Source organism: Aspergillus nidulans, chromosome II (assembly GCF_000011425.1).
Source record: "Aspergillus nidulans FGSC A4 chromosome II".
NCBI lineage: Eukaryota > Fungi > Ascomycota > Eurotiomycetes > Eurotiales > Aspergillaceae > Aspergillus > Aspergillus nidulans.
This window is the reverse complement of record NC_066258.1, coordinates 300,769-323,212: the sequence shown is the minus strand read 5'-3', so window position 1 is coordinate 323,212 and position 22,444 is coordinate 300,769. Positions and strand designations below refer to the sequence as shown.

The 22,444-nt window shown below is 52.7% G+C and overlaps 9 protein-coding genes across 9 annotated transcripts, besides 1 other annotated feature; 5 read left to right on the top strand and 4 right to left on the bottom strand.

Annotated features, from left to right (window-relative positions):
• Positions 1-22,444: part of a sequence feature (contig 1.135 1..301041(1)) that runs on past both edges of the window.
• On the top strand, positions 188-1,448 carry ANIA_07956 (uncharacterized protein; the record flags this gene model as incomplete). The annotated part of the gene is made up of 3 exons (XM_676133.1): positions 188-400; positions 461-614; positions 664-1,448. The coding sequence occupies 3 exons, from the start codon at positions 188-190 to the stop codon at positions 1,446-1,448; spliced, it is 1,152 nt and encodes a 383-aa protein (XP_681225.1).
• Positions 2,104-4,867, bottom strand: ANIA_07955 (protein furG; the record flags this gene model as incomplete). The annotated part of the gene is made up of 11 exons (XM_676132.1): positions 2,104-2,414; positions 2,493-2,647; positions 2,713-2,790; positions 2,842-2,957; positions 3,015-3,399; positions 3,476-3,659; positions 3,731-4,013; positions 4,060-4,157; positions 4,239-4,342; positions 4,726-4,776; positions 4,839-4,867. The coding sequence occupies 11 exons, from the start codon at positions 4,865-4,867 to the stop codon at positions 2,104-2,106; spliced, it is 1,794 nt and encodes a 597-aa protein (XP_681224.1).
• Positions 5,473-6,622, top strand: ANIA_07954 (uncharacterized protein; the record flags this gene model as incomplete). The annotated part of the gene is made up of 4 exons (XM_676131.1): positions 5,473-5,858; positions 5,933-6,065; positions 6,133-6,152; positions 6,424-6,622. 4 exons carry the CDS (start codon positions 5,473-5,475, stop codon positions 6,620-6,622), a joined length of 738 nt encoding a protein of 245 aa, XP_681223.1.
• ANIA_07953 (isopenicillin N synthase family dioxygenase) lies at positions 6,870-7,933 on the bottom strand (the record flags this gene model as incomplete). Its single annotated transcript, XM_676130.1, has 2 exons — positions 6,870-7,715; positions 7,763-7,933. 2 exons carry the CDS (start codon positions 7,931-7,933, stop codon positions 6,870-6,872), a joined length of 1,017 nt encoding a protein of 338 aa, XP_681222.1.
• Positions 8,264-11,294, top strand: ANIA_07952 (uncharacterized protein; the record flags this gene model as incomplete). Its single annotated transcript, XM_676129.1, has 2 exons — positions 8,264-8,312; positions 8,359-11,294. The coding sequence occupies 2 exons, from the start codon at positions 8,264-8,266 to the stop codon at positions 11,292-11,294; spliced, it is 2,985 nt and encodes a 994-aa protein (XP_681221.1).
• Positions 11,384-13,554, bottom strand: ANIA_07951 (Zn(II)2Cys6 transcription factor; the record flags this gene model as incomplete). The annotated part of the gene is made up of 4 exons (XM_050611176.1): positions 13,387-13,554; positions 12,111-13,341; positions 11,915-12,066; positions 11,384-11,880 (listed from the first exon to the last, which is right to left on the bottom strand). Exons 1-4 carry the CDS (start codon positions 13,532-13,534, stop codon positions 11,384-11,386), a joined length of 2,028 nt encoding a protein of 675 aa, XP_050467228.1. The 5' UTR covers positions 13,535-13,554.
• Positions 14,942-16,613, top strand: bgt2 (GPI-anchored beta-1,3-endoglucanase EglC). Its single transcript, XM_676127.2, has one exon. The coding sequence runs from the start codon at positions 15,022-15,024 to the stop codon at positions 16,417-16,419; it is 1,398 nt and encodes a 465-aa protein (XP_681219.1). The 5' UTR covers positions 14,942-15,021; the 3' UTR covers positions 16,420-16,613.
• Positions 17,079-19,666, top strand: ANIA_07949 (polysaccharide lyase family 26 protein; the record flags this gene model as incomplete). Its single annotated transcript, XM_676126.1, has 2 exons — positions 17,079-19,311; positions 19,422-19,666. 2 exons carry the CDS (start codon positions 17,079-17,081, stop codon positions 19,664-19,666), a joined length of 2,478 nt encoding a protein of 825 aa, XP_681218.1.
• ANIA_07948 (uncharacterized protein) lies at positions 20,139-22,004 on the bottom strand (the record flags this gene model as incomplete). Its single annotated transcript, XM_676125.1, has 5 exons — positions 20,139-20,695; positions 20,759-21,220; positions 21,270-21,441; positions 21,500-21,502; positions 21,750-22,004. 5 exons carry the CDS (start codon positions 22,002-22,004, stop codon positions 20,139-20,141), a joined length of 1,449 nt encoding a protein of 482 aa, XP_681217.1.

Here is a 22,444-nt window from a genome sequence, read left to right as displayed (position 1 = left end):
GACCAGCATACCCAGCTCTTTGATGTAGTGAATGCCAGCTTCACCACGCCCTCGACACCTTATTGGCCTTCAAGAAGCGGTTATTAAAGACATTCACTGATTTCGAATTTGGCTTCTTCCTCATTAATCCCACTCTTCTACTTTCCAGACCTTATATTGGGCTTGAGTTTTCTCAGTCATTACTACCATGCCAAGTCTGCAGGATCTCCCCAGCGAGTTGGTCGCCACGGTTATCGACCACATCGATCCTGACAAGGCTTCGCTCTCACGTCTCGCCCAGACGAGACGGCGCTTTCACACAATCGTGATGCCCCGTCTCAACCGGGACGTGGTGATCCGGAACAACCAGGGGTTGGCCTACAGAGCGATGCTTGGTCGGCTCCCCGGCATAGCATCTGCCGTAAGGTCACTAACAATTCACTATCATGGCGATGGACCGTGCTTTACTGTTCTTACACAGGCCATGAAGTCTTTAACCGGACTTGAGAATCTCACGGTCAAAGGGGGTGGGCCGGCCCTAGACAGCCAACCATTTCGAGTTCACAAATGGCATGTCTTTCGCCGCCATTTCCTGGCGGCTCTAAAGGAAGGAGCCTTAGCCCATCTCAGGACATGTATGTAATGACTTGTCTTTGGAGATGCCAGCTGACTTGGGGAGTTTAGTGGAACTAAACCTGACCGATAACGAGCCATGGTGCTGTGATATTGATGCCTTCATGAGCCACCCGACCCTCAAGAAACTGTCTATTCTCGGGGCTCATATTTCTTGCTGTGGCTTTCCTGTCCCTTTTACTCGTAGTACTGCTCTAGAAGAGTTGACCCTTCTGTGCTGCGACTTCAGTGCGGAGACACTGGCCCGAGCCCTCGCTGTACCAAAGGGTCTCCGAAGCTTCACTTGTAAAGGTGAGGTCCGTGAGAGTCCCAACGACAGCAATGAACCCAGGAGTGACCCTAAATCTTATATTGCGGCACTCAGTCAGCATAAGGTGACTCTGGAGTCGCTCGACATCAACTTCTGGCCCTTCGAAGATCGTTATTCCGACCCCCTGGACATGCGCGCATTCTCCAAACTCCAAAGACTCACAGTCCGAGTCGAAGAGCTTTACAGCCGCATGCTCTATCGACTCCCACTTCCAGAGTGCCTTCTCCCGCGCAGCCTTCAAGAGCTCGTTCTCTGGACTACGCTGTATGATTCATCTGAGCGCATTCAAGAAGAGGTCAGGAAAGAGATCGATCGCTGGCTGGATCATCTGCCGAACCTCCAATCCCTCATTCTTGAAACTGGGACACCGATTATATTCGAGTACGGATACCCGGCTCTGCATAGACAGGTTGACGTTCGCTGGCGCCGATTCATGAATGATAGGTACTGGCCGCTCGACTGCTCGAACTGCCATTATCAGCTTACCGTGGCGAGACACCCTGATAGGCCGAGTGAGAATATTTAGATTTCTTTTTTTCAACTAATTACGCTCATATGCGTTGGTCTGTAGGAGAGTGCAAGGACTATTATCGGTTATGGTATCTTGGAAGGAGTCATGTATTTCCCTGTTTATGCACAGCCATTGGATGTAATCAGCGTTCCTGTTCATAGAGTTAAGTAAGGGTATTTTGAACTCTTTTACCTAACACGAAATATCTGACTTCCTGAGTTCTCTTGACGCTTTATCGCAGGCCACCGTTGAAAATTGCCTGACTAGTATGCGATTTTAGGCGGAGCTTTGTTGAAGACCACTTGGGCTTGGTTCAGCAACTGTGCAAATTGCAATTATATAGATTGCCAGGAATGTCTAATTCTCTTCGCTCATTCCTGGCTGTCTTGCCCGAGACGCCGTTGATTTCCTATCCATATGGAGTCATGAGAATGCTGGGAACGATACCCTTGCCTAGCTTGTAATATCCTTTCCATCAGAGGCCAGGTCATAGGCGTTAGAAGAGTAGATCTTTGATAGATATTTTGGAAGAACAGGCGTGAGTTAACGATATCCTTGCTGCAATACATATGTCTGTGTTTTGATGTGCGTCTGCCGAACATTGAATTGCATCGTATCATGAAGCATTGATCTTAATTATCTATCTCAGATCGTTGGTGGCAAAACGTCTTTAGACGACGGAAACCTCTGCCCTCTTTTCTTTGGCTGTCTTCTGTTCTGTTGCCGCAGGCAACTCTTCATTCCCAGCTTCGGATGGGATAGCAGTCCCAGAGCTTCTCTCACATCCATCGCAACCCCCATCCACTCCCTGCAACACAAAAGGTCCATCCAAGTCCGTCCCCAGCACCGGGAATAGTAAATTCAATACCCAAAATACCAGCAGGCTAATCGTTAAACCCACGATAAACGTCAGATTATACAGCCGCAGCCACCCGGTCCATTTGTCTTCAGTCCACGAGTTCACGTTTGCTGCGAGGCCGGCTGTTGCACATATTCACACACGTTATGCTGCGCCACCTGTATAAGAGGGGGAATAGAGAGGTTAAAGGGCAGGAGTACGTAGAAGCGGCCACATCCCAGCGGTAAACGCAACCAGCGCGCGCCAGTTCACTCCGTGACTGAACCAGTAGATGCTGGATGGTGAGCCAATGTACAGATCTGACAGTTTTAGGCAGTGTCGTCGAATGATATGGTAGTCCGCTAACATTAGGCCACTAGGTTACATTGTTTAGCTAGATGAGCTCAAATTGTGGAAGATTCATTTAGGAGAAGCACGCACGTTGCCGGAGCCATAAAGACGCCGAAGCCACTCAGTACGGACAAGAATTTAGTCGCGGTTGAGATGAGCTGCCAGGGTCTATAGATGTGTTAGTCTTGGAGCGGCTGAAGAGAATTTGAAGCAGCGTACTGAGTAGCTATTCCAATAATGGCCATGATATAGCTGCCCCTCACGATGTTTAGGTATCGCGGCCACAGACCGGCGAGGTCCATCCCCGTGCTGACGCTGTTTAGCACTACGCTAATCTATATTTATTCATCAGTAACGTCCATCACTGCATACTCCCAATGAGAACGGCATACCGAGAACTGGCTTGCGACACAGCCAAGACTGGCGAAGAAGACCCCCGCCCTAACACGCGGACTGCTTCCATAGTATTCCTGCACATCTGCCAGCAGGTAAATGGGATTCCACTGGATCTCTCCACCCATTATCTGGTTACTCGCGCTTGTAACAATAATTCCGATCGTTGCCGTTATGGAGATTGTCATCGGACACGCCACCAGCTGAGATAAGGTAGGTGCATATCGTCTCTTTGAGTACCGCACCCAGTCTGACTGACCGAGTGTCCCGCTGCCCCAGGAGCCGAGGATTGCGGTGATTCCAAACATAAAAGCCCAACCGGTATTGGGCGCTGTCCCGGGCTCGTGGAAGAGCTGGCCTGCGCCGTGCGCTTGAGAGACGGACCTGTTGCACGCAAACATCATTAGCACACCTCTAAGCCCTAAAGGTGAGAGGATTGTGGAAGAGAAGTTTTCTTTACCAAATAAGCAACCCAAAGCAGGTTCCACAGAAAAGCACAAAGCAAGAGAAGAACGGGATTTGCAGTTTCTCGGGTTTTATCAGGACAGCGGGAATAAAACCCGCCATCCAGATCACCAGCCCAATAAAGTCGTTTGTTTGCAGGTGCGAGCTGGCAGAGAAATAGTTCTTCATATGGGCGAAGCCTGTCTCTTTCAGTAAGCAGTGGTCTTCCCCCCAATGGAAGTAGTAAGGTAAATGAAAGATATGGACAAACCAGGTATAATAGCACCGATCATAACCCGCGTCGCTTGGCCTCCCCAGAAGGCTTGCATGCCGAACCACATGCATCCGACAAAGCTGCGAAGAATGACGGGGACTGTAGCTCTCGTCAGCCTTCTGCCGTTGGGCCCCTTTGGATGAGGGCTTCTGAATGGCGTACAGTAGGACCCTCTCATTCCCCAGGAGAATCGGCTGGACACTGTGAAACCGATATGATGCACCTCACCCATCCAGCCGCAGAAAACAGAAAGTAAGCCCGTGAGAAAGGAGCCGAGGATCTTGAAGAATTGTCAGATTAGCTGGCCGTTGGATGGGGGAACCTACAATCACGCCTATTGCCTGCTGCGGGCTCAATCCGAATGCCAGCAGCGTGCTCCCTGTCGACCATGCTGAGACGCAGGCGCCAGAGACGGTCCAGTATCCTGCCCATTCCCGCCTTAGTCAGTCACTGAATAAAGGTGTTCAAACAAGCGAACAAGCGACTTTAGACGGTATGTACGTACCAAAGTAGGACCAGACTCCGTACGTCCTCCGCTCCGGCGGAATCGGAATAAGGTCTCGATTGCACCAGGTCGTGTTTTCGTAGTCGGCATTCTCGTCGACAGGGCTGACGATGAAGGTCAGCAGGCATACTCGGGGTCAAGAATGGGGCAGGAAATGTATGGAGGGACCATTGGAGCCGCTGCTTGATGTCGGGCCACGACAAAGTCTTCATTTCTCTCATTCACTCCACAGCTCTCTCTTGAGGAACCAAATGATGTAGAATTATAGTTGAACGTGGTCTCTGTTGGGGTGCAGCTCGGGACGCAAGCGGGTCTTTAGAGCGGGTGTGCTTATCGTTGCGCAAGTCCAACCACTCTGGATTATTGGACTGATGATTGGCACTCAAGATTGGAAAGCATCTAGTGGCGCCCGTCTGTGATCGCCGCGAGCTGGGGATTGGGGTCGATGTTGAGCGATCAAGTTGGCCGATCTCGTATCAGGGCGTACCTGGCCTGGATGGAGAGCGCTAGCGGAAGAGGGAGAAGTTTCAACGTCTTTCTACGTCAGCAGATGCACTGTTGGGACAAGAGTATATCAGCAATCCAAAGCAAGTATCACACATTTGATCTGAGTTCCCCGGCACATTCATGACGACGACTCCCATACTCTGGCACATGAATTTATGTGGTTTGGCTGGCGGGGCCATGGATTAGTCACATATAATGACTTATATTCTATACTGATGGCTGATTCTTGGGCACATAGCGGCTCGTGACTTCTGGCCTTCACCGTAGTCCTACCGGTATATGGCATATGTAGCAGTTGGAACGAAGGAGTCATGACATGATTGACATTGTGGCTTTTGAGAGAGAACACAAGTACATTGACCGTCTCGGCCTATTAACGATTGGGCAGTTCGAATGACAATTACCCCATTGCTCTTGGAGTATTCCTGGCATACCCCCATATCGCAGTTAGTTTCGGTGTGGTGTCTAGAATTGTACGTTAGTTGGCCGATCAGTCTCCTGGTTGGGGTTAGGTTGGAGAGCGCTAGACATCAAAACTTCCTTGCGGGATCACGGCACTGTAGACAAGGGGATAAGGTATTGCCCGGAGAAATAGCCATCTAGGAAGTTTTTGGTGGGGATTTTGAGGCGGGGTCTCAAGCATAAAAAATCCTAGGAGACACTAAGACGAACAACAATTGTAAGCCCTCCTCAACTCTACACCAGTATCAACCGTATCCCCAACGCCATGAAAAGCCCAATTCCCCTCTTGCACGGTACTGGCTCCATCCCCCCAATTGGCCTCGGAACCTGGCAAAGCAGCGCCAACGCCACGTGCCTCGCAGTGAAACACGCCCTGCAACATGGCTACCGCCACATCGACACGGCGCTGAACTACGGCAACGAAAAGGAGGTCGGACAGGGGATCCGCGATTCCGGCATCCCAAGGGAGGAGATCTGGGTGACGACTAAGCTCGATAACCATTGGCATCACCGAGTCCGAGAGGGACTGGAAAGTTCGTTGAGAGACTTGGGGCTGGAGTATGTGGATTTGTATCTCATACATTTCCCGTGCTCGACGGATCCGGAAGATCGATCAAAACATTTGAAGGACTGGGATTTTGTACGAACTTGGTGTGTTCTATTAGCATTCGCGTCCTCGGTATGACGGATGCGGGTGGTGATTAGGTGCTCATTGATGAATATAGGCAGGAAATGCAGAAGCTCCTGGGTACGGGAAAAGTTCGCAACATCGGCGTGTCAAATTTCCAGATCAGTCACTTGGAGAGGCTTCTCAATGATCCTTCCTGTAAGGTGATACCTGCAGTAAACCAGATTGAGGTCAGTTCAGCGACGTACTCATAAGTGAAGGCGAGGTGCACCTAACTAACTGACCTTCCTGCTACAGCTCCATCCCTATAATCCCTCGTACGTATATCAGTTTCAGCAGAATTTTTGAGAGCTGATGAAGAAGATAGGCCGAAGCTTCTCGCCTACTGCACCTCCAAAGAAATTCACTGCACTGCTTACTCCTGCCTCGGTGGGCACAGTGATTCCCCCATCAACGGGCGAACGAATCTGCTACAGGACCCGGTTGTGCTAAAAATTGCGAGAGCGAAGCAGAAGACTCCTTCTCAGATACTGTATTCAAACCAGTTCCATCTCCTGCGGTACTGTGATATGCTGATTTGTGCTACAGACTAAGATGGAACCTCCAGCGCGGCGTCAGCGTTATTCCCAAGAGCATCACTCCCGCACGCATCGATAGTAACATAGATCTTGAAGGGTTTGAGCTCAGTCCAGACGAGATGGGGGAGATTTCTGCCATCAAGACGAGGGCGAAGGTTGTTGGAGATAGCTGGATGCCGATAAGGGTTTTTACTGGGGATGACGAGTAGTTGCAATCCAGAAGCTTGGGTGTACGGGTGGATAGATTGCTTTTTGACCTAGTTGAATGTTAGAAATCATTTTCTTGAACATATGGGTTACTTTAGCTTGTAGCATGAAACATGTTCCAGTACTGATGCTGATACTGGCATACTTGGCAAAGTAAATAATATCATTTCACGATCAATAATAGCAAGAACCCAACATTCATCATAGAAGTAATCATTTTAGCACAGTCACGTAGATCATGAAAAGCCCCTAGTAAGTCGCGTTCATCCTCATCGCAATATACTCGCTACTCGTGATCGGTTCATACAACTTCGGCCTCCCTTCCCCGTGACAGTTCGGTAGACATTCAATCATCTTATCTCGATCGGGACTAATAAAGTACGGAATGGAGTACCTTGGTCTCGTCATCCGCCTTTTCTTCTCCACGGTACTCCCATCCTCAACATCTACCAAAGGTGGTGCCCTCACCCGATGCATCGTCGACTTCAATTCATGATTACTCCAGCGCATGAGCAAGTCGCCAATATTGACGACGGCTGTTCCGGGGATATACGGTGCGGGATTGAACTTGTTCTTCTCATGAATATCCTCAACCTCCAATCCGCCCACCTCATCCTGGAAGAGAATCGTCATAGTGCCGAAATCTGTATGCGCTGCGATCCGCTCGGCCTTGCCAGCTCGCAGCAGTTCCTCCTCCACTGCTGGGTAATGCAGTAGACGGCACTGGTTCGTTCGTTCAGAATGGTACTTTAAGAAGAAGTTCTCATCGAGGCCCATGCCCAAAGCAATGAGTCGCAGCATGAGCGTCTCGAGATCTGAACAAATGTTGAAGAATTTAGCAAAAAAACCGCGGAATCCAGGGAGCGATTCTTCAGGGATCCAGATGTTGCGCATTTTAGTGTCGTTCTCGTTGCCTATCTCAAATGATTCTTTCACGTCCGGCGTCTTGCGTCGTTCGGCGATCGAGTCCGAGTCGAACACCATCTGAACGACTTTTTCGCGTCCTATCCCGCTGTAGCCGCGGTGGTAACTACCTTCAGGCGGGTGCGGAGCTTTGTTCTTCTCGGATTCCGGGAGGGCGAAGAATTTGGCGCTCTATTCCATGTTAGTGGAGACAAAGGAAGGGTTCATGATGAGCGTACCCAACTGAAGGCCTCGTCGATTAGGTCCTGAGGCACGCCGTGATTCTTAATGTATGCGAAGCCGACATGTTTGAACGCCTGGTATATTTCGTGCGCGAGGTTGGCGAGTTCCTCAGGGCCACCGGAGCGCGCTGGCTCTAAATCGATGATGGGAATACTTGGAGTCGTCATTGTTTGATACTGCTATCTTCAAAGACGCTGTATAGTCACTAATTCGGACTGTTGATACCACGCCTTTATGTTGGCGGGGGTGCCCATATACCAGATCGCGTGACTTGGGATTTGGAGACGCCTAGGTTGATAGCCTGAGGATTATACCTATCAGTGTGATATGGCACAATGTGGAGTCGTGAGGGGACAAAGGAGCCGTCGGCTAGGAGAGGGAAGTTGGCCGATCAGTCGGGGAACTGGAGTTGGGGTAGGCCGGCGTCAATACCCCGCCTGATAAGAGCACCTATATGGCTCTGCCAGCTGGACTGCCATGACCATGAGCAGACAATCATGGGCAGCTTACCAGACCACAGGTATCGCATTGGTGTCGATGTCGGCGGTATGTAGTTGCAGCAGTAACTGAAGTCGTAACTAACGATGGGCAGGCACAAACACTGACGCGGTGCTCATTGCGCCTGACTCGATGACCATAATCGCATCGCACAAGGCACCCACCACGCCCGACGTCACGACCGGCATCACGAACGCTGTTCAAACAGTGATCGAGACGGCTTCAGTTTCCCTCTCCTCGATCGGCTGCGTCATCGTTGGCACCACGCACTTTGTCAATGCCGTCGTCCAGCGCTCGCCGGCTCTCCGTCGAGTTGCGGTGATAAGGCTCTGTGGCGGACCAGATGAGGGCTTTGGCCGTGGGATTCCACCATTCACTGACTTTCCGCTGGATCTTCGGTCGTGTATCGAGTCCCCGCGACAGTACTTTTGTCATGGAGGGTATCAGATCTCTGGCGAAGAGATTAGCGCTATTGACGAAGATGAGATCCGCCGAATTGCTGCGGAGTTAACTGCAGACGGAGTCCAGAATATTGTGATTTCAGGCATGTACGCGCCGCTCAATAATGCGCAGGAAGTGGCCGTTCGCGATATCCTTCTGCAGACGATGACATCCGCCAATTCCAAACCGCGGATTACGCTCTCTCATGAAATTTCGGGCCTGGGCTTTCTGTCTCGTGAGAACGCTGCGATCCTCAATGCAACGTTACGTCCTCTTGCCGAGAAGACGATCTACGCATTCAAGAAAGCGATGCGGGATATCTTCCAAAGCAATCCCTATACACTATACCTCACGCAGAACGATGGCAGCGTTCTAAGTGCCGGAGAGGCAGTTGACAAACCAATCCGCACATTCAATTCGGGCCCAACAAATTCCATCCGTGGTGGAGAGTTTTTGTGGCGCGCTGCGGGGAAGGCTAGCGGGCTAGGTCAGGAAGACCGGACGGAGCCTCTGGTGGTTATCGACATTGGAGGAACTACATCAGATAGCGGACTGCTTTTGCCGAATGGCCTACCGCAAATGAGCTCCGTCACGGGTCTTGTTGGCGGCGTCCGAACAAACTTTGCACTTCCTGCTGTCGAGAGTATTGGTCTGGGAGGTGGAAGCATAATACGCGAGACGGATGGTGAATTGACTGTTGGCCCTGACAGCGTTGCTCTGGAGTTGCTGGAGAAGGCAAAGCTTTTTGGAGGTGACTATCTAACGTCAACGGATATCGTTGCTGCGGCGGGTATTCATTCACCATGCGAACCAAATCCCTTCCGTGGTATGGGGGATACCTCACGATTGGCAGACATTACTGCCGACATGGTGTCTCGAGTACGTGAGAAAATGCGGCAAATGATTGCGGCACTTGTAGACAGGACCAAGACACAGAAAGGAGACATCGATGTTTTGATTGTTGGAGGGGGTGCCGCGCTTATTAAAACAGATGAACCTCTTACAGGCGTCCGGAGTTTGCGAACGGTTAGCGGGGCAGAGGTTGCGAATGCGGTTGGGGCTGCCATCTCGCGAGTATCTGGTGTCATTGATACGGTTGTTGATACGTCCAATCAATCAGTCAAGTCGGCACAAGAATTCGTGTCTCGATCGGCAGTTGAGAAGGCTGTCGCTAACGGGGCGAAGCCAGAAACGGTACAGATTGCGGAGGTCACAATGCTTCCAATCCAGTATGTAGACGCGAAGGCGAGAATTGTTGTTCGCGCGGTTGGAGAATTGGCCGTCGTTTCACAAGGCGTCGAGGAAATCTTCGGCCAGTGCGAAAAGCATGAGGAGGCTGAGAAAGAAGAAGTTGCGCGGAGCATTCCAGCAAAGGCAGCTGACGAAGTCGATGATATCCAATCCTATCGTCCGCTCATCAAGAATCGCCAATGGATCATATCGACCACAGACCTCGGCTTCATCGCTCAAGGCTGCAAAGTGCTCGGTAGTGGAGGCGGCGGTGACCCATATCAAGAGTTCCTCAAAGTCAGCGCTCTCGTACGGAAGAACCCAGGCACAGTCAGAGTAGTCTCACCAGACTATCTCCCTGATGATGCCCTGGTGGGCTGGACAGGGAACATGGGCAGTCCCGAAGTCAGCATGGAACGCCTGGAAAACGACGAATGTCTCAAGGCGCATGAAGAGCTCATGCGCGCCACCGGCAGCCCCCAAGTATCCGGCTTCATGGCTCTGGAAATCGGTGGAGGAAATGGCGTACTAAACCTGGGTGTTGCGGCAAGATTTGGTGTTTTCTGCATCGACGCCGATTACATGGGCCGTGCGTATCCCACGACCTGGCAGGTCACGGCGAATGTATACGGCACTGAGCGCGGCGAGGCTCTAGTTCCTATGACCATCGCCAGCGGTGACGGGTCATTCATCACAATGACGGCCTCGCGTACAGACAAGCTCGTTGATAAAATTCTACGTGCGTCTTGCGTGGAGATGGGCTGTCGCGCTGGAAGTGCTGGTCCTCCAAAGACGTCCAAGACCGTACGCGAACAGGCCGTCACGAACACTGTTTCTCTCGCCTGGTGGATTGGTCGCGCAATCGCGCTGGAAAAGACCATCAGTGACAGAGCGAAGCGGATGATTGACGAGCTTGGGGGTCCTGAGAGCGCGGCGATCCTTGGAGAAGGAAAAATAACAAGTGTAGAACGCGTCCTTAGAACCGGCCATACATATGGTGTGCTCGAGGTAGACGGAGGCCTGCCAGATGGCACAAAAGTCATTATCAGAATCCCGTTCAAGAACGAGAATGCCTTCGTGGAGGCGGTTCTGCCAACTGGGGAGTCCCGGATACTAGCGTCGGTGCCAGATTTGATTGCCGTTCTTGATGCAGAGACAGGAGCCGGGCTGGGTACGCCCGAGTACAAGTACGGGCTAAAGGTGATGATCATTGCTATTGCCGCATCCCCAAGGTGGACAGATACGCCACGGGGCATGGCTTTAGGAGGACCAGGTTCGATGGGATTTGACGGAATCGAATATGTGCCAATTGGGAAATATAGAAAGCCGCGCAGCGTAATTGACGCTTTCGCGGTATAACATGCAGGTATATAGAGCTCACTAGCTGGCGAATATTGAACAAACAACATTACAAAGGTGTATATAAAAATATTGGGTACCGGTAATTCCTACGTCCCGCCCATCCCACTTCTCATGATTCGCGCGGCGTGCAAAAAGAAAGAGTCAATTCGCAGCGCAACTGGTCGTAACAGCGCAAGAGAGGCATCATCATCAGCCCACCCTCGTAACCGTTGAAGCGATTCGTGGAAGCTGCTAAGGAGCTCGAATGCTGAGTGGACTTGATGTGGACTGGGCGCCAATAAAAACAGGTAGATCAAGAAGTTTCCGCAAAGGGTAAGCTGAGATCGAGCATCTGGCCAGTCAGCATCATTCGATATGGCGAAGGGAAACCTACGTCCGCCCCAAAAAGCATGTAAGCATGCTGAGGTAATGCTGTTCATGAAAAGCGTGAATTTGCGAAACTCGCTTGCCGCCAGGTCGAAATAACGACACAGAGACGAAGTTGGGTCGGACTTGGCGGACATCCGGGCAGGACTCATCAATGCGCGGAAGAGGAGGGCTTGGACCGCGTAGTAGGCGAGAGTGAGCGGCGCTATGGAATAAGCTTTCAATCGTAATATCAGTTCAGCTCAGCATACCGTTGTTTCGAAAATCAGCAGCGCCAATATATGCCATCGTAACGCAGTTGGGGGCCATCGATAACCAGGTTTCAAGCTCACGTCTGATACTGAGAAGCTTGGCCTCCCGGGCTTGGGTTTGGGTAATTGTCTGCTGGTAACTCAAATCAAGGCTACTTGGGTTAATAAAGAGTCGCCCATCGCGCGAGCAACCTACTAGTACGAATCAATCAGCTCATGCAGAATTCGACTGAGTTTGACCATCTCCAAAAATCGTGCGCTCGTGGATATATCGACCGCTTGACTAGAAATATCGACCATGTCTTGGAAGTCAGCCGGTACATCTTCGTCAAAAGCGAGATCGTCTATTTCCGGCAGCGTGGTTGTAAAAGATCGTGGGTACACAAGCGGTGGATTGCCATGACAAACGGAGGACCAGATGTCGCTCATGTAAGTAGCCCACCACAATTTCTTCCGCAGCTTCTGCTCCCCTGGGACAAGGTGCCACGTCGTCGAGTCACGATGCAGTCCGATCATTTGCGCACAGGCAACAGTTCGGGAACTGAAAACCCAGGTCCGCGGTGTTTCGATGGTCGCATTATCTGCTGGCCGTTCATGAAGGAGGAGCAGACACGCCTGTATACCCCATAGATTCGGCGCATGCAGCTCGCGCTGCAAGGATGACTGCGCCGCTTCGAACAGATCGTGCAGGTCGAATTGCAGAGTACCCTCCACGTCGGGGTCGTGCTGCCAGAACATCGACCCAAGCCCGTATACAGCTCCACGGAGCGAAGCTGGGATCTTCAGACTATCTTCCGCGTAGGCCCTGAGAAACCGCACTTTCGAAACCACGCAGTAGACGGGATGAACGTGCTTGAAGAACAAGCGAACTAACGTTGCAGCGTGCGGAGAAACCATGGCTTCAATCTTCTCGGATATCCTCTGCTTCGCAAGATCGTCCGCTGGCTGAAATTCGTCCATGAGTAGATTGAAATGGACCGGGAACGCAGTTGCGTCAAGGTCACCCGAGCTAACCTGGATGACATCGGCACTGATACCATCCCTCTCATTCGTGATTACTGATCGAAAAGAAGCCAGCAAATCTGTATCTTGCTCTCCAGCAAGGCCGAGAGAATGCGCCGTTCGATTTTCGTTGTCTTCAAGAGTGTCAATCGTTGGTCCATTCTCGCTCAGCGGCGATGTAAGGACGTACGGTGAAGTCTGAGAGGCCGGTTCGATCCAATTACTCGGCGAAGCCGACTGCCCTGCGGAGAGCGAGTTTGGTCGTAGCTCAGGTGATAGAATCGATGGAATGCTGGTATAATTAGTGTCGACAACGCTGCTGCTTGTTACATCGGTAGAAGGAGCGACCTCTCGCGAGCTTCGCCGCTGACTGAGCGCGTCCTCGGTTGACTTGCACGCTTGTCCCTTAGATCGACAGAACCGGCCTAAATGTGTTATTCAAAAACTCCCAGCCGGTGACAGTCACATACATGGAGGAGCAGTCTCAATAATACACGCGGTCTTTCGCCGTCTGCACGCGTCACAAGGGCGATTCTTCCGACTTCTCCATTGCCTAGCGGCACCGAATTTGGTCTTGATCTTAAAACTACGCCGCCTCAAGGGAGTGGGTCGGTCCATGAAGGGAAGCAGAGGGGATCCTCATCTTTGGTGTTGGAGAGAGGAGAACTCGAGGGCCGGCACGAAGAGTACACAGCCTCTTTTGGACTAGCGTCCGATAAGCTAGTCCTGATCTGGGGTCTCAGCTGTCCTACGGGGAACAGTAACGTAGAAACGGTAGAAACGGTCAAATCGAAGCCCAGGGAGCCAGTAACTGGACTTGGCTTCGTGCTCTGCAACCATTTTTTCTTTTTTTTTAGACAAAGGGTGACTGCCCGTATTCTGAAATTTGAAGTCGTGCTATCTTCTAAAGTGGACGTGCATCTAGCCGGAAATTAGGGAGCATATGCTCTGCAGCCGATATATATATTCGCAGAAAATACTCCAAAAAATTATCCAGGATGGAGGGATTCAGTACGGGCAGCAAAACACTTAGCAGTACCCCATGATGAGTGAGCATCTTTAATCTCCTTAGTACGCTCCGCTCGCTACACTGTAAATGCTAACCGTTACGGTGCAGCCCGGCTGCACCGTACGGTGTCATTGTCGCGTAAGGCATCGATGCTGTATAAGCTGACTAATACTATACATAAGCCTGAGCTCATAATTGTGCTTGCTTGGCGGGCTTGGTTGCCTTCCGTTTCCGGCTTCCACTTCCACACTTTGACCTCATCACACAGTGGCGGCAAAGACATTCGATGGGCCGTGGCCTGAACTACGGACGAATTTTCTAGAACACGAAAACTCGGCCAACAAGGGCCCTGCCCTGGTTGTGGCATTCTCGCTGAACCTTATGTCCTCCTATCTTACAGTACACCGCGGGAAATAAAGCCGTTGTTCTTGACACCATGCAACGAAGTGCCGTGCAGGCACAAAAGAGGGAAAAGCCCAGGGGCCGTGACTAATCAATGGACTAATCAATAGACGGCGTATGGTAGTACTTAATGACGTCGGATGCCATAGGGCCCGGAAAAGGAGAGTGGCGAATCCACAATCTCCAGAATTAGAAGCAGGTAAGACAGGTGCAATCAAAAGCAATATGAGTTCAGGAGACCTGTGAGCTGGCCGTGCAACAGTGCATCTGATGCCCAAAGATGGCCTGCAGAAAGACGCTGAATCGGGTCTTGAGAGGTATTCTCGTAACCTCTCTCTGAGACTCGAGCTTGCCACAGTTACAGTGGCACAGCGCGTGTCAGACCGAAAGCAGGCACCGTACCACTCTTCGGCACAACGGCAGATCTGGGTCGAGCCCGCTCTAGGAAGGTTGGCAGTGTGGCCCTGGCAGTCGGCATTGTGGAAATCAGTGATCTATCTTTAGTTGGGCCAGACAACGCGGCCTGCTCCACCGCAAGTCTAGACTCTCGCCATCCAGAGTGTGGTCGTCTCTTAAACAACGCACTCTCTTTCTTCCTCTGCAACACATCCATTCCTTACCCATTTTCTCTTTCGCACGAATTCTGTCCTTTCCCGTACGATTTTTTAATTCTATCTACGCTACGCTCGCTAAAATGTTCACCAAGACCCAGATTCTCGCCCTCGCTCTGTCGATTGCTTCCGCTGAGGCCGTCTCCAAGGGCTTCAACTATGGAGCCAACAAGCCCGATGGGACCCTCAAGGTCCAGGCCGATTTCGAGGCTGAATTCCGTACTGCGAAGAACCTCGAGACCACTTCTGGTTTCAACAGTGCCCGTCTCTACACCATGATCCAGGGCACCGGCAGCACCCCGATCTCCGCTATTCCCGCCGCCATCGCTGAAGAGACCACCCTCTTGCTGGGTCTCTGGGCTTCTGGGGGGAACATGGATAATGAGATTGCCGCCCTCAAGGCGGCTATCAACCAGTACGGTGACGAGTTCGCCAAGCTTGTCGTCGGTATCTCTGTCGGCAGCGAGGATCTCTACCGCAACTCTGAGATCGGAGTCCAGGCTAATGCCGGTATCGGCATCGAGCCTGAGGAGCTCGTCTCCTACATCCAGCGCGTTCGCGAGGCCATCGCCGGCACCGCCTTGAGCGGCGCTCCGATCGGCCACGTCGACACCTGGAACGCCTGGACCAACGGCTCTAACGCCGCTGTTGCTGAGGCCGTCGACTGGCTCGGCTTTGACGGCTACCCGTTCTTCCAGAACACCATGCAAAACTCCATTGATGACGCCAAGGCTCTTTTCGACGAGTCTGTTCAGAAGACCAAGGCCGTTGCCGGCAACAAGGAGGTCTGGATCACCGAGACCGGTTGGCCCGTCAGCGGTGACTCGCAGAACCTCGCTATTGCGTCGGTCGAGAACGCGAAGCAGTTCTGGGACGAGGTCGGCTGTCCTCTTTTCGATAATGTCAACACCTGGTGGTACATCCTCCAGGACGCGTCGGGCTCCTCTGTCCCTAACCCCAGCTTCGGTATCGTCGGCAACACCCTCAGCACCACTCCTCTCTTCGACCTGAGCTGCTCCGCCAGCTCCAAGAAGAACAGCAGCTCCGCCTCCGCGTCGGCTTCGGGCTCGTCTGCCCAGTCAACCGGTTTCGTCTCCACCACCAAGCCTGCTGCTAGCCCGTCCGGCTCCTCTGGTCTCGGCCACGGCGGCTCCCTCGGCTCCTCTGGCTCGTTCTCTGGAGGCCACTACGCCGGTGTCGGCTCCTCCAGCGTAATTGCTTCTCCTTCCGCCACTCCTTCCGGCAGCGCTGTCCCTGGCTCCAGCTCGGGCCCTGGCTCTAGCTCTGGATCCGCCTCGGGCTCTAGCTCTGGCTTTGGCTCTGGCGCTGCTGCCGACTCGACCTCCGGCACCAGCACCTCTGGTGACTCGACTTCCAGCACCTCTGCCACGCCTGCTGACTTCACCGGTGCTGGTAGCCGTCTGTCCGGCTCGATCTTCGGCGCGGCTATGCTCGTCGCTGCCCTCGCGGTCGCTCTCTAAATTCTCTCGACTCGGCTGGTTCTAGCAAGGCGCATGGGATAAATAGGGCATAGGGTGTATTTATATAACATACCTTCGTTTCTGTATCAATTGATTTCTTTTCTTTTTCTCTTCTATATTCTTGCGCTCTTGCTCAATTTCGCTCAATCTCGGTGGCTAATTCCGCGAGAAGAAAACTAGAATCAAGGAAAATAAAAGAAACTTTAGCTTGAGTCGTTCTTCTCCTCATTTTCGTATTACTAGGGCCAATACCCCGCAGATCGACACTGTTTGATCCTCTGATGCTGTCCAGCTCGGTGTCTTTCTGCCCGCCGGAGATTTCCCCTTTCACCCTCCCACCAATGATGATGCCATATTGCTTGTCTCTTGCTACATTCGTCTCTCCTGCAGTAGCTCGGTCGGGTGTGCTTCTACTTTCGCTATATCATACCCCGAGACTCATCCTGGTCCTTCTTGGAGACAAGACTAGTACCTTATGTAATATGATGTGATCGGGCTATAGATTGCGGACGACGGGGTGTCTTCTGCGGAGGTCGGAGATGAAGACGAATCGTCAATTGACGTGATTAAGGGGCTAAGGGCTTAAAAGGCACCTCGTTTCCTCCCTTTCGACTCTGAGATTTGAGTTGAATTGGGTTTTGTAGAGGCGGTTGGTCATCATGAGGTCCACCGCCAATTCTCTCCGCCTCCCAGCTCTTGGGGCCCTTGGCCTCATCCTCACCACTCTCACACCACCTGCTCTCTCCCTCCCCGGTTCAGGTTCGACCACCAACAGCGCCTCTGATGCAATCCCTATCCACTGGCTGGGCGATACCCCAGACTACGTCGCCGGTACTACATTCGGTCTCCCCTGGCCGCGCGGGAAATACACCTTCAATAACACTGTGTTCTCCATCTCTGGCGGAGCAGACGAGATCCCTCTCCAGTCCTGGGTTAATGGGTATTGGGCAGATGGATCGATTAAGTGGACGGGCCATGCCGTCCCTGCGCTGGGAAGTGTTGAGGAGGGGTATACCGTGAATGTGCGAAAGGGAAGAGCAGGCGGCTCCAAGGCCAACACTAGCGAGAGCATCGAGGTCACGAGTCGCGGCAGCGAAGTGTCCGTCAACACCGGCAAGATTACTGTGACGTTTCCGAAGACAGGGAGCAACCTTATCGGCTCAATAACGACGTCGTCTGGACAGACTGTCGGCGAAAATGGAAAGCTCGTTCTGCACACGCAGTCTGGTGTTGCGGAGGATATCGCCTCGCGCGCGAATACGACGATCGATTACTTCAATTTCGAGAGCAAGATTTCCAATGTCACTGTTAGCAAGGAGAATAGCGTTCGCACTTTGGTTACGGTGCGCGGCACGCATGCGGCGACTTCTGGAGACCATGATGCGTGGCTGTCCTTCGTTGTGCGATTCTACCTGTACGCCGGTTCCGATGCAATTCGCATCGTGCACAGTATCATCTTTGATGGCGATGCCGAGTCTGATTTTATCTCTGGTCTGGGAATCCAATTCCAGGTTCCGCTGGCTGGAGAAGAATTGTACGATCGCCATGTGCGCATCCCCGGCGTCGACGGCGGGTTCCTCCACGAGGCCGTGCAAGGAATCACAGGCTTGCGTCGGGACCCAGGCGAAGAAGTCCGCAATGCGCAGTTTAACGGGACCAAACTGCCCGACGAGAGTACCTGGGACACTCGCGTGACAAGCCGACTGCAATGGATCCCAGCCTGGAACGACTACAAGCTCTCGCAGCTCTCACCGGATGGATTCACGATCCAGAAGCGCACAAAGCCCGGTCAAGGCTGGATCCATGTTCCTGGGGGCACGCGGTCCCATGGGCTGACATACCTTGGCGGCGCAACGAAGGGAGGAGTCGCCGTCGGCCTGCGCGATTTCTGGAAACGGTATCCGACCGGTGTTGAGATCTCAAATGCCGCAGGCGACGAGGGAAGCATCACGATTTGGCTGTACAGTCCTGAAGCTGCGCCGCTTGATCTTCGCCCGTTCCATGATGGAATGGGACAGGATACATACGAGAAACAGTTGGATGCGCTGGAGATCACGTACGAAGACTATGAACCGGGCTTCAACACTCCATACGGGATCGCGCGAACAAGCGAAATCTACCTCTATGCGTTCGACTCGACACCCTCGAGTGACCACCTATCCATTCTGAGCACGCACACAAACGAGCCACCCGTCCTCGTCGCCGAACCGGCCTACATCCGCGAGACGAAAGCCCTAGGCTCCTACTGGAACTTGCCCGACACATCGAACGATAAGGCCGCCACAATCGAAGACCACCTCGATTTTCTCATTGAGTTCTACGAAGGCCAGGTCGAGGACCGTAGGTGGTACGGGTTCCTCGATTACGGCGACTACATGCACACGTACGATGAGGACAGACACATCTGGCGGTACGACGTTGGCGGCTACGCGTGGGATAACTCCGAGCTCTCGCCGGACCTGTTCCTCTGGCAGCAGTTCCTGCGCACCGGACGCGCGGACGTCTATCGTCTCGCTGAGGCACTGACCCGGCACACCGGCGAAGTCGACGTCTACCACATTGGCGACTGGAAGGGTCTTGGGACGCGCCACGGCGTGCAGCACTACGCCGACAGCGCCAAACAGGTCCGCATCACCCAGCCCCAGTATAGAAAATACTTCTTCTACTTGTCTGGTGGAGACGAGCGTGTCGGCGAGATCCTAGAGGAAGCACTTGACACCGACAAGACATACGAGGTCCTCGATCCGAACCGCAAGGTCCGCACGGACGGTTGGACGCCCACGCCGGGACAGTCAGCCACCATCTCCCTCGGTACCGACTGGGCTGGACTCGCTGGCGGCTGGCTCATCGAGTGGGAGCCTTTAGAGCACACTGGCGCTGGCAAGAGGCACGGTACAAACTCACGCAGACGTCACGGGGCATTGCAAACCTGACCAACGGCTTTGTGACCGGCTCGGGACTCTACTCAGCCACAAGTGGGAGCCTCACTGCGCCTCCCGCAGACCCAAATAACAAAGGCCTTGTCTCCGTCTCACACCTCAACGCCGTCTTCGGCCTACCCGAAGTAATCTCCGAGCTTCTGGAGTATTGGAACGATGGCACCGATGCACCGGCCGGTTTCAAGAAAGATTGGCTGGAATACTGCTACTACTATGACGCTTCAGCGGGAGAGCACAAGGCTCGCTACTGCGAGTCCTTTGGAAGCCTAAACCTTATTCAGGGACACTCACGACTTACAGCGTACTGAGCGAACGATCAGAAGAATGACACCGTGGCGCTGCCCGCGTGGGATGAGTTCTACAACAACGATGACGGCTTTACCGCGGATGATGCTTGGGCGGCTGAGGTCGTCAATGGTAGTGCGGTGCTGATTCCGGCCTAGGAGGCAACGTTCATCAGCACGAATGCTTTTGCGCAGTATGGGTTGGCTGCGATTCAGAATTTGGCGCTTGTTGGGAATGTGCTGGAGGAGTCGCCGTATCCTTGAGAAGACGGCTGGTGTACATATTTGCTTGTGTATATGTATTAGGCAGAATGTAATATGTCAATAAACCTACACGCAGAGCGACACCTCCCCGTTGACTTTGCCTTGATGCCTAAGGGGATAGCCCATATACCCTTCTCGACCTCTCAACTATACTACCGCTCATAAGCAAGCGCAGCCTCGTTAATCAAAGCAATCTCTTTCTCCCGCCAGTCATCCACCTCTACGTAGCTCGTCACGTTCGCATCGAAAACCATATTGCGCGGCCAATCAACCGTCTATACCGGCCAGCCAGACTCTCCGCCCACAGCCCTAATGGCATTTCTCCCCGTGCCTCTCCACGAATAGGGTCTAGATCGGACACAAAACTCGCCCATGAACCGGCCATCAAATAGCTTAGCTCAATATATTTATGAGTCAGATTCCCCATGGCAAATGGGTTGACATCGTATCCCTGTCCGTTGAGGTTGTTGAACACAAACGCCACATCGGAGAAATGCGCTACGCCCTCCACCCAGCTGGTAGTTGTGGGCTTGGTGTTGAATCGGTAGCAGTAGGCAGACAAGGCGTGAGCAGCCCAGGCCTGGCATGTCTTGCGTCGAGACGCGGTGAAGACTTGGTCGCCAAAGTAGGCTGCTGATCGCCGGAAAGCTGCGCCGTAGGGCTGTGGCAGAGTAACGTTGCCACCCAGCTCTGCGGAGCTGGGTATGCCGAAGGTGGTAGTGTTTGGATAGAGGGTAAGGAGAGCGTTAATAGAGGATTTTGGGAGGGCAAGCTGGTAGCTCGATGTTGCTGGGTCGGGTCAGCGGGTGTAGATAGCATGGGTAGATAGAGATAGGGAGTAGGGAACCATACTATTCATCCAGCCTCTCAATTCTTCAGTGGTATTCACAGGCTTGGGAGATTGTGTGCTCCCTTCGTCGGTGGTAGTCCCGGCGATGATGGGCACACGGGCGAAGGAGCCATCATCTACTTGCTCGCTGGTATAGCGGGCGACAAAGTCACCATCGACTGTAGGCCCCCAACCTGTATTGTAAGCAGAAGAGTTGAGCACATTGTTTAGAACCGCGAAGGGCAAGGCACGCAAACAGTCGAGCTTATGATCAGCATGAGAGCAGCCTTCCTCAGCAACCACCCCCTCGTACCTGTATTGGTAGCTCGCGGTCAGACTGAGAGGCCCTTGGGGAATGACTGGCCCTGACTGCATGATAGCAGCCCGGAACAGGCCATCATCGCGGCCGTTGAACGCACGAAGATGATACCCCACACCTTCAGCGCCAGCGCTTTGACCGTAGATAGTGAGTTTTCGTGGGTCACCTACAGTGGCATCAGCATAGATACAGAACAGACACAAGGAACTCTGTACCCCCAAAGCCGGCAATGTTCTCCTGAATCCAGTGCAGGGCAAGCCGCTGATCCTTGAGACCCAGATTCAATGCCTTCTCAGCCGCTACCTCGTTGCCGTTGAAGAAGCCATACGGACCGAGACGGTATGCGATGCTTACTGCATTCATCGGCTTGTTGAACTTGACCGAGTTCTGCACGATGAAGGTCAAGTTATACCGTTTATCATCGTCCCTCCTTGCTTAAACTCACCACCTATGTATATGAGCAGCTGCGTGGAAGAACAACATCTTTAGGGAGACTGATAGATCGTACTAACCGTGAATCCAGACAAGCACAGGAAGAGAGGCATTCCCAAGCCCACGGGGACGGACGACGTTCAGGTAAAGACAATCCTCGCTCTGGAGATAGCCTTTCTGGTCCCCGCCATAGCCAATACATTCCTGCTCCAATTAGCCCGGGATTATTCAGAAACTGCCCGCAAAGGGGGGAAGCATATTACAAAGGCGTATTTGGTGGAGGGGCGTTCCCCTGTCCAGTCTGTGGTGAGAGGCTCAGGGTTCCGGAAACGCCGAATCTCTATCGGCGGCTGAGCAGAGGGTATGTCTAAGAACAGATCCTGATCGTAGTGAGGTAGATATACATCCTTGTAGGATCCGTTGGTGGTCTCTGCTACGGGGTAATTTCGCAAAGAGGCCTGGGTCTTCCCCATTAAAGCGAAACCAGCCAGGGAGCATGCTAGATAGAGAACCCTCATCATGACGTAAAGAGCTGACTTGGACCAATCCAGGGATTAGCGAGGGTAAATATATGTGCAAGTTAGTTTTCTGTTCTCGTTTTCTATTATATGCTTTTAGCTGCAGCCAAAGCCAACACACACCCAATCCTGCAGGCAGGACTAACTACTGTCGACGCAGCGGCACAGTGCACTCGGGGCCCCAATGCTTCCGAGGCATCGCTTCATTCATTTAATATCAAAAACCGGAACCCGGGACGTGACCGGCTGGGTTTTACATACTAGTGAGCGCTGGATTGCGCAACACGGACAGAACCGGCAGGTCAGGATATCTATCCCCTGTCCTGGAGTAGTATAGAATAGACTAATCTACTTCTGGAGAGGATTGAGTGATGGCAATTTTCTCTCGACGCGGCAGTGGTTGATATCTTCCTGCCAATTTCTAAAGTACCATGACCCCA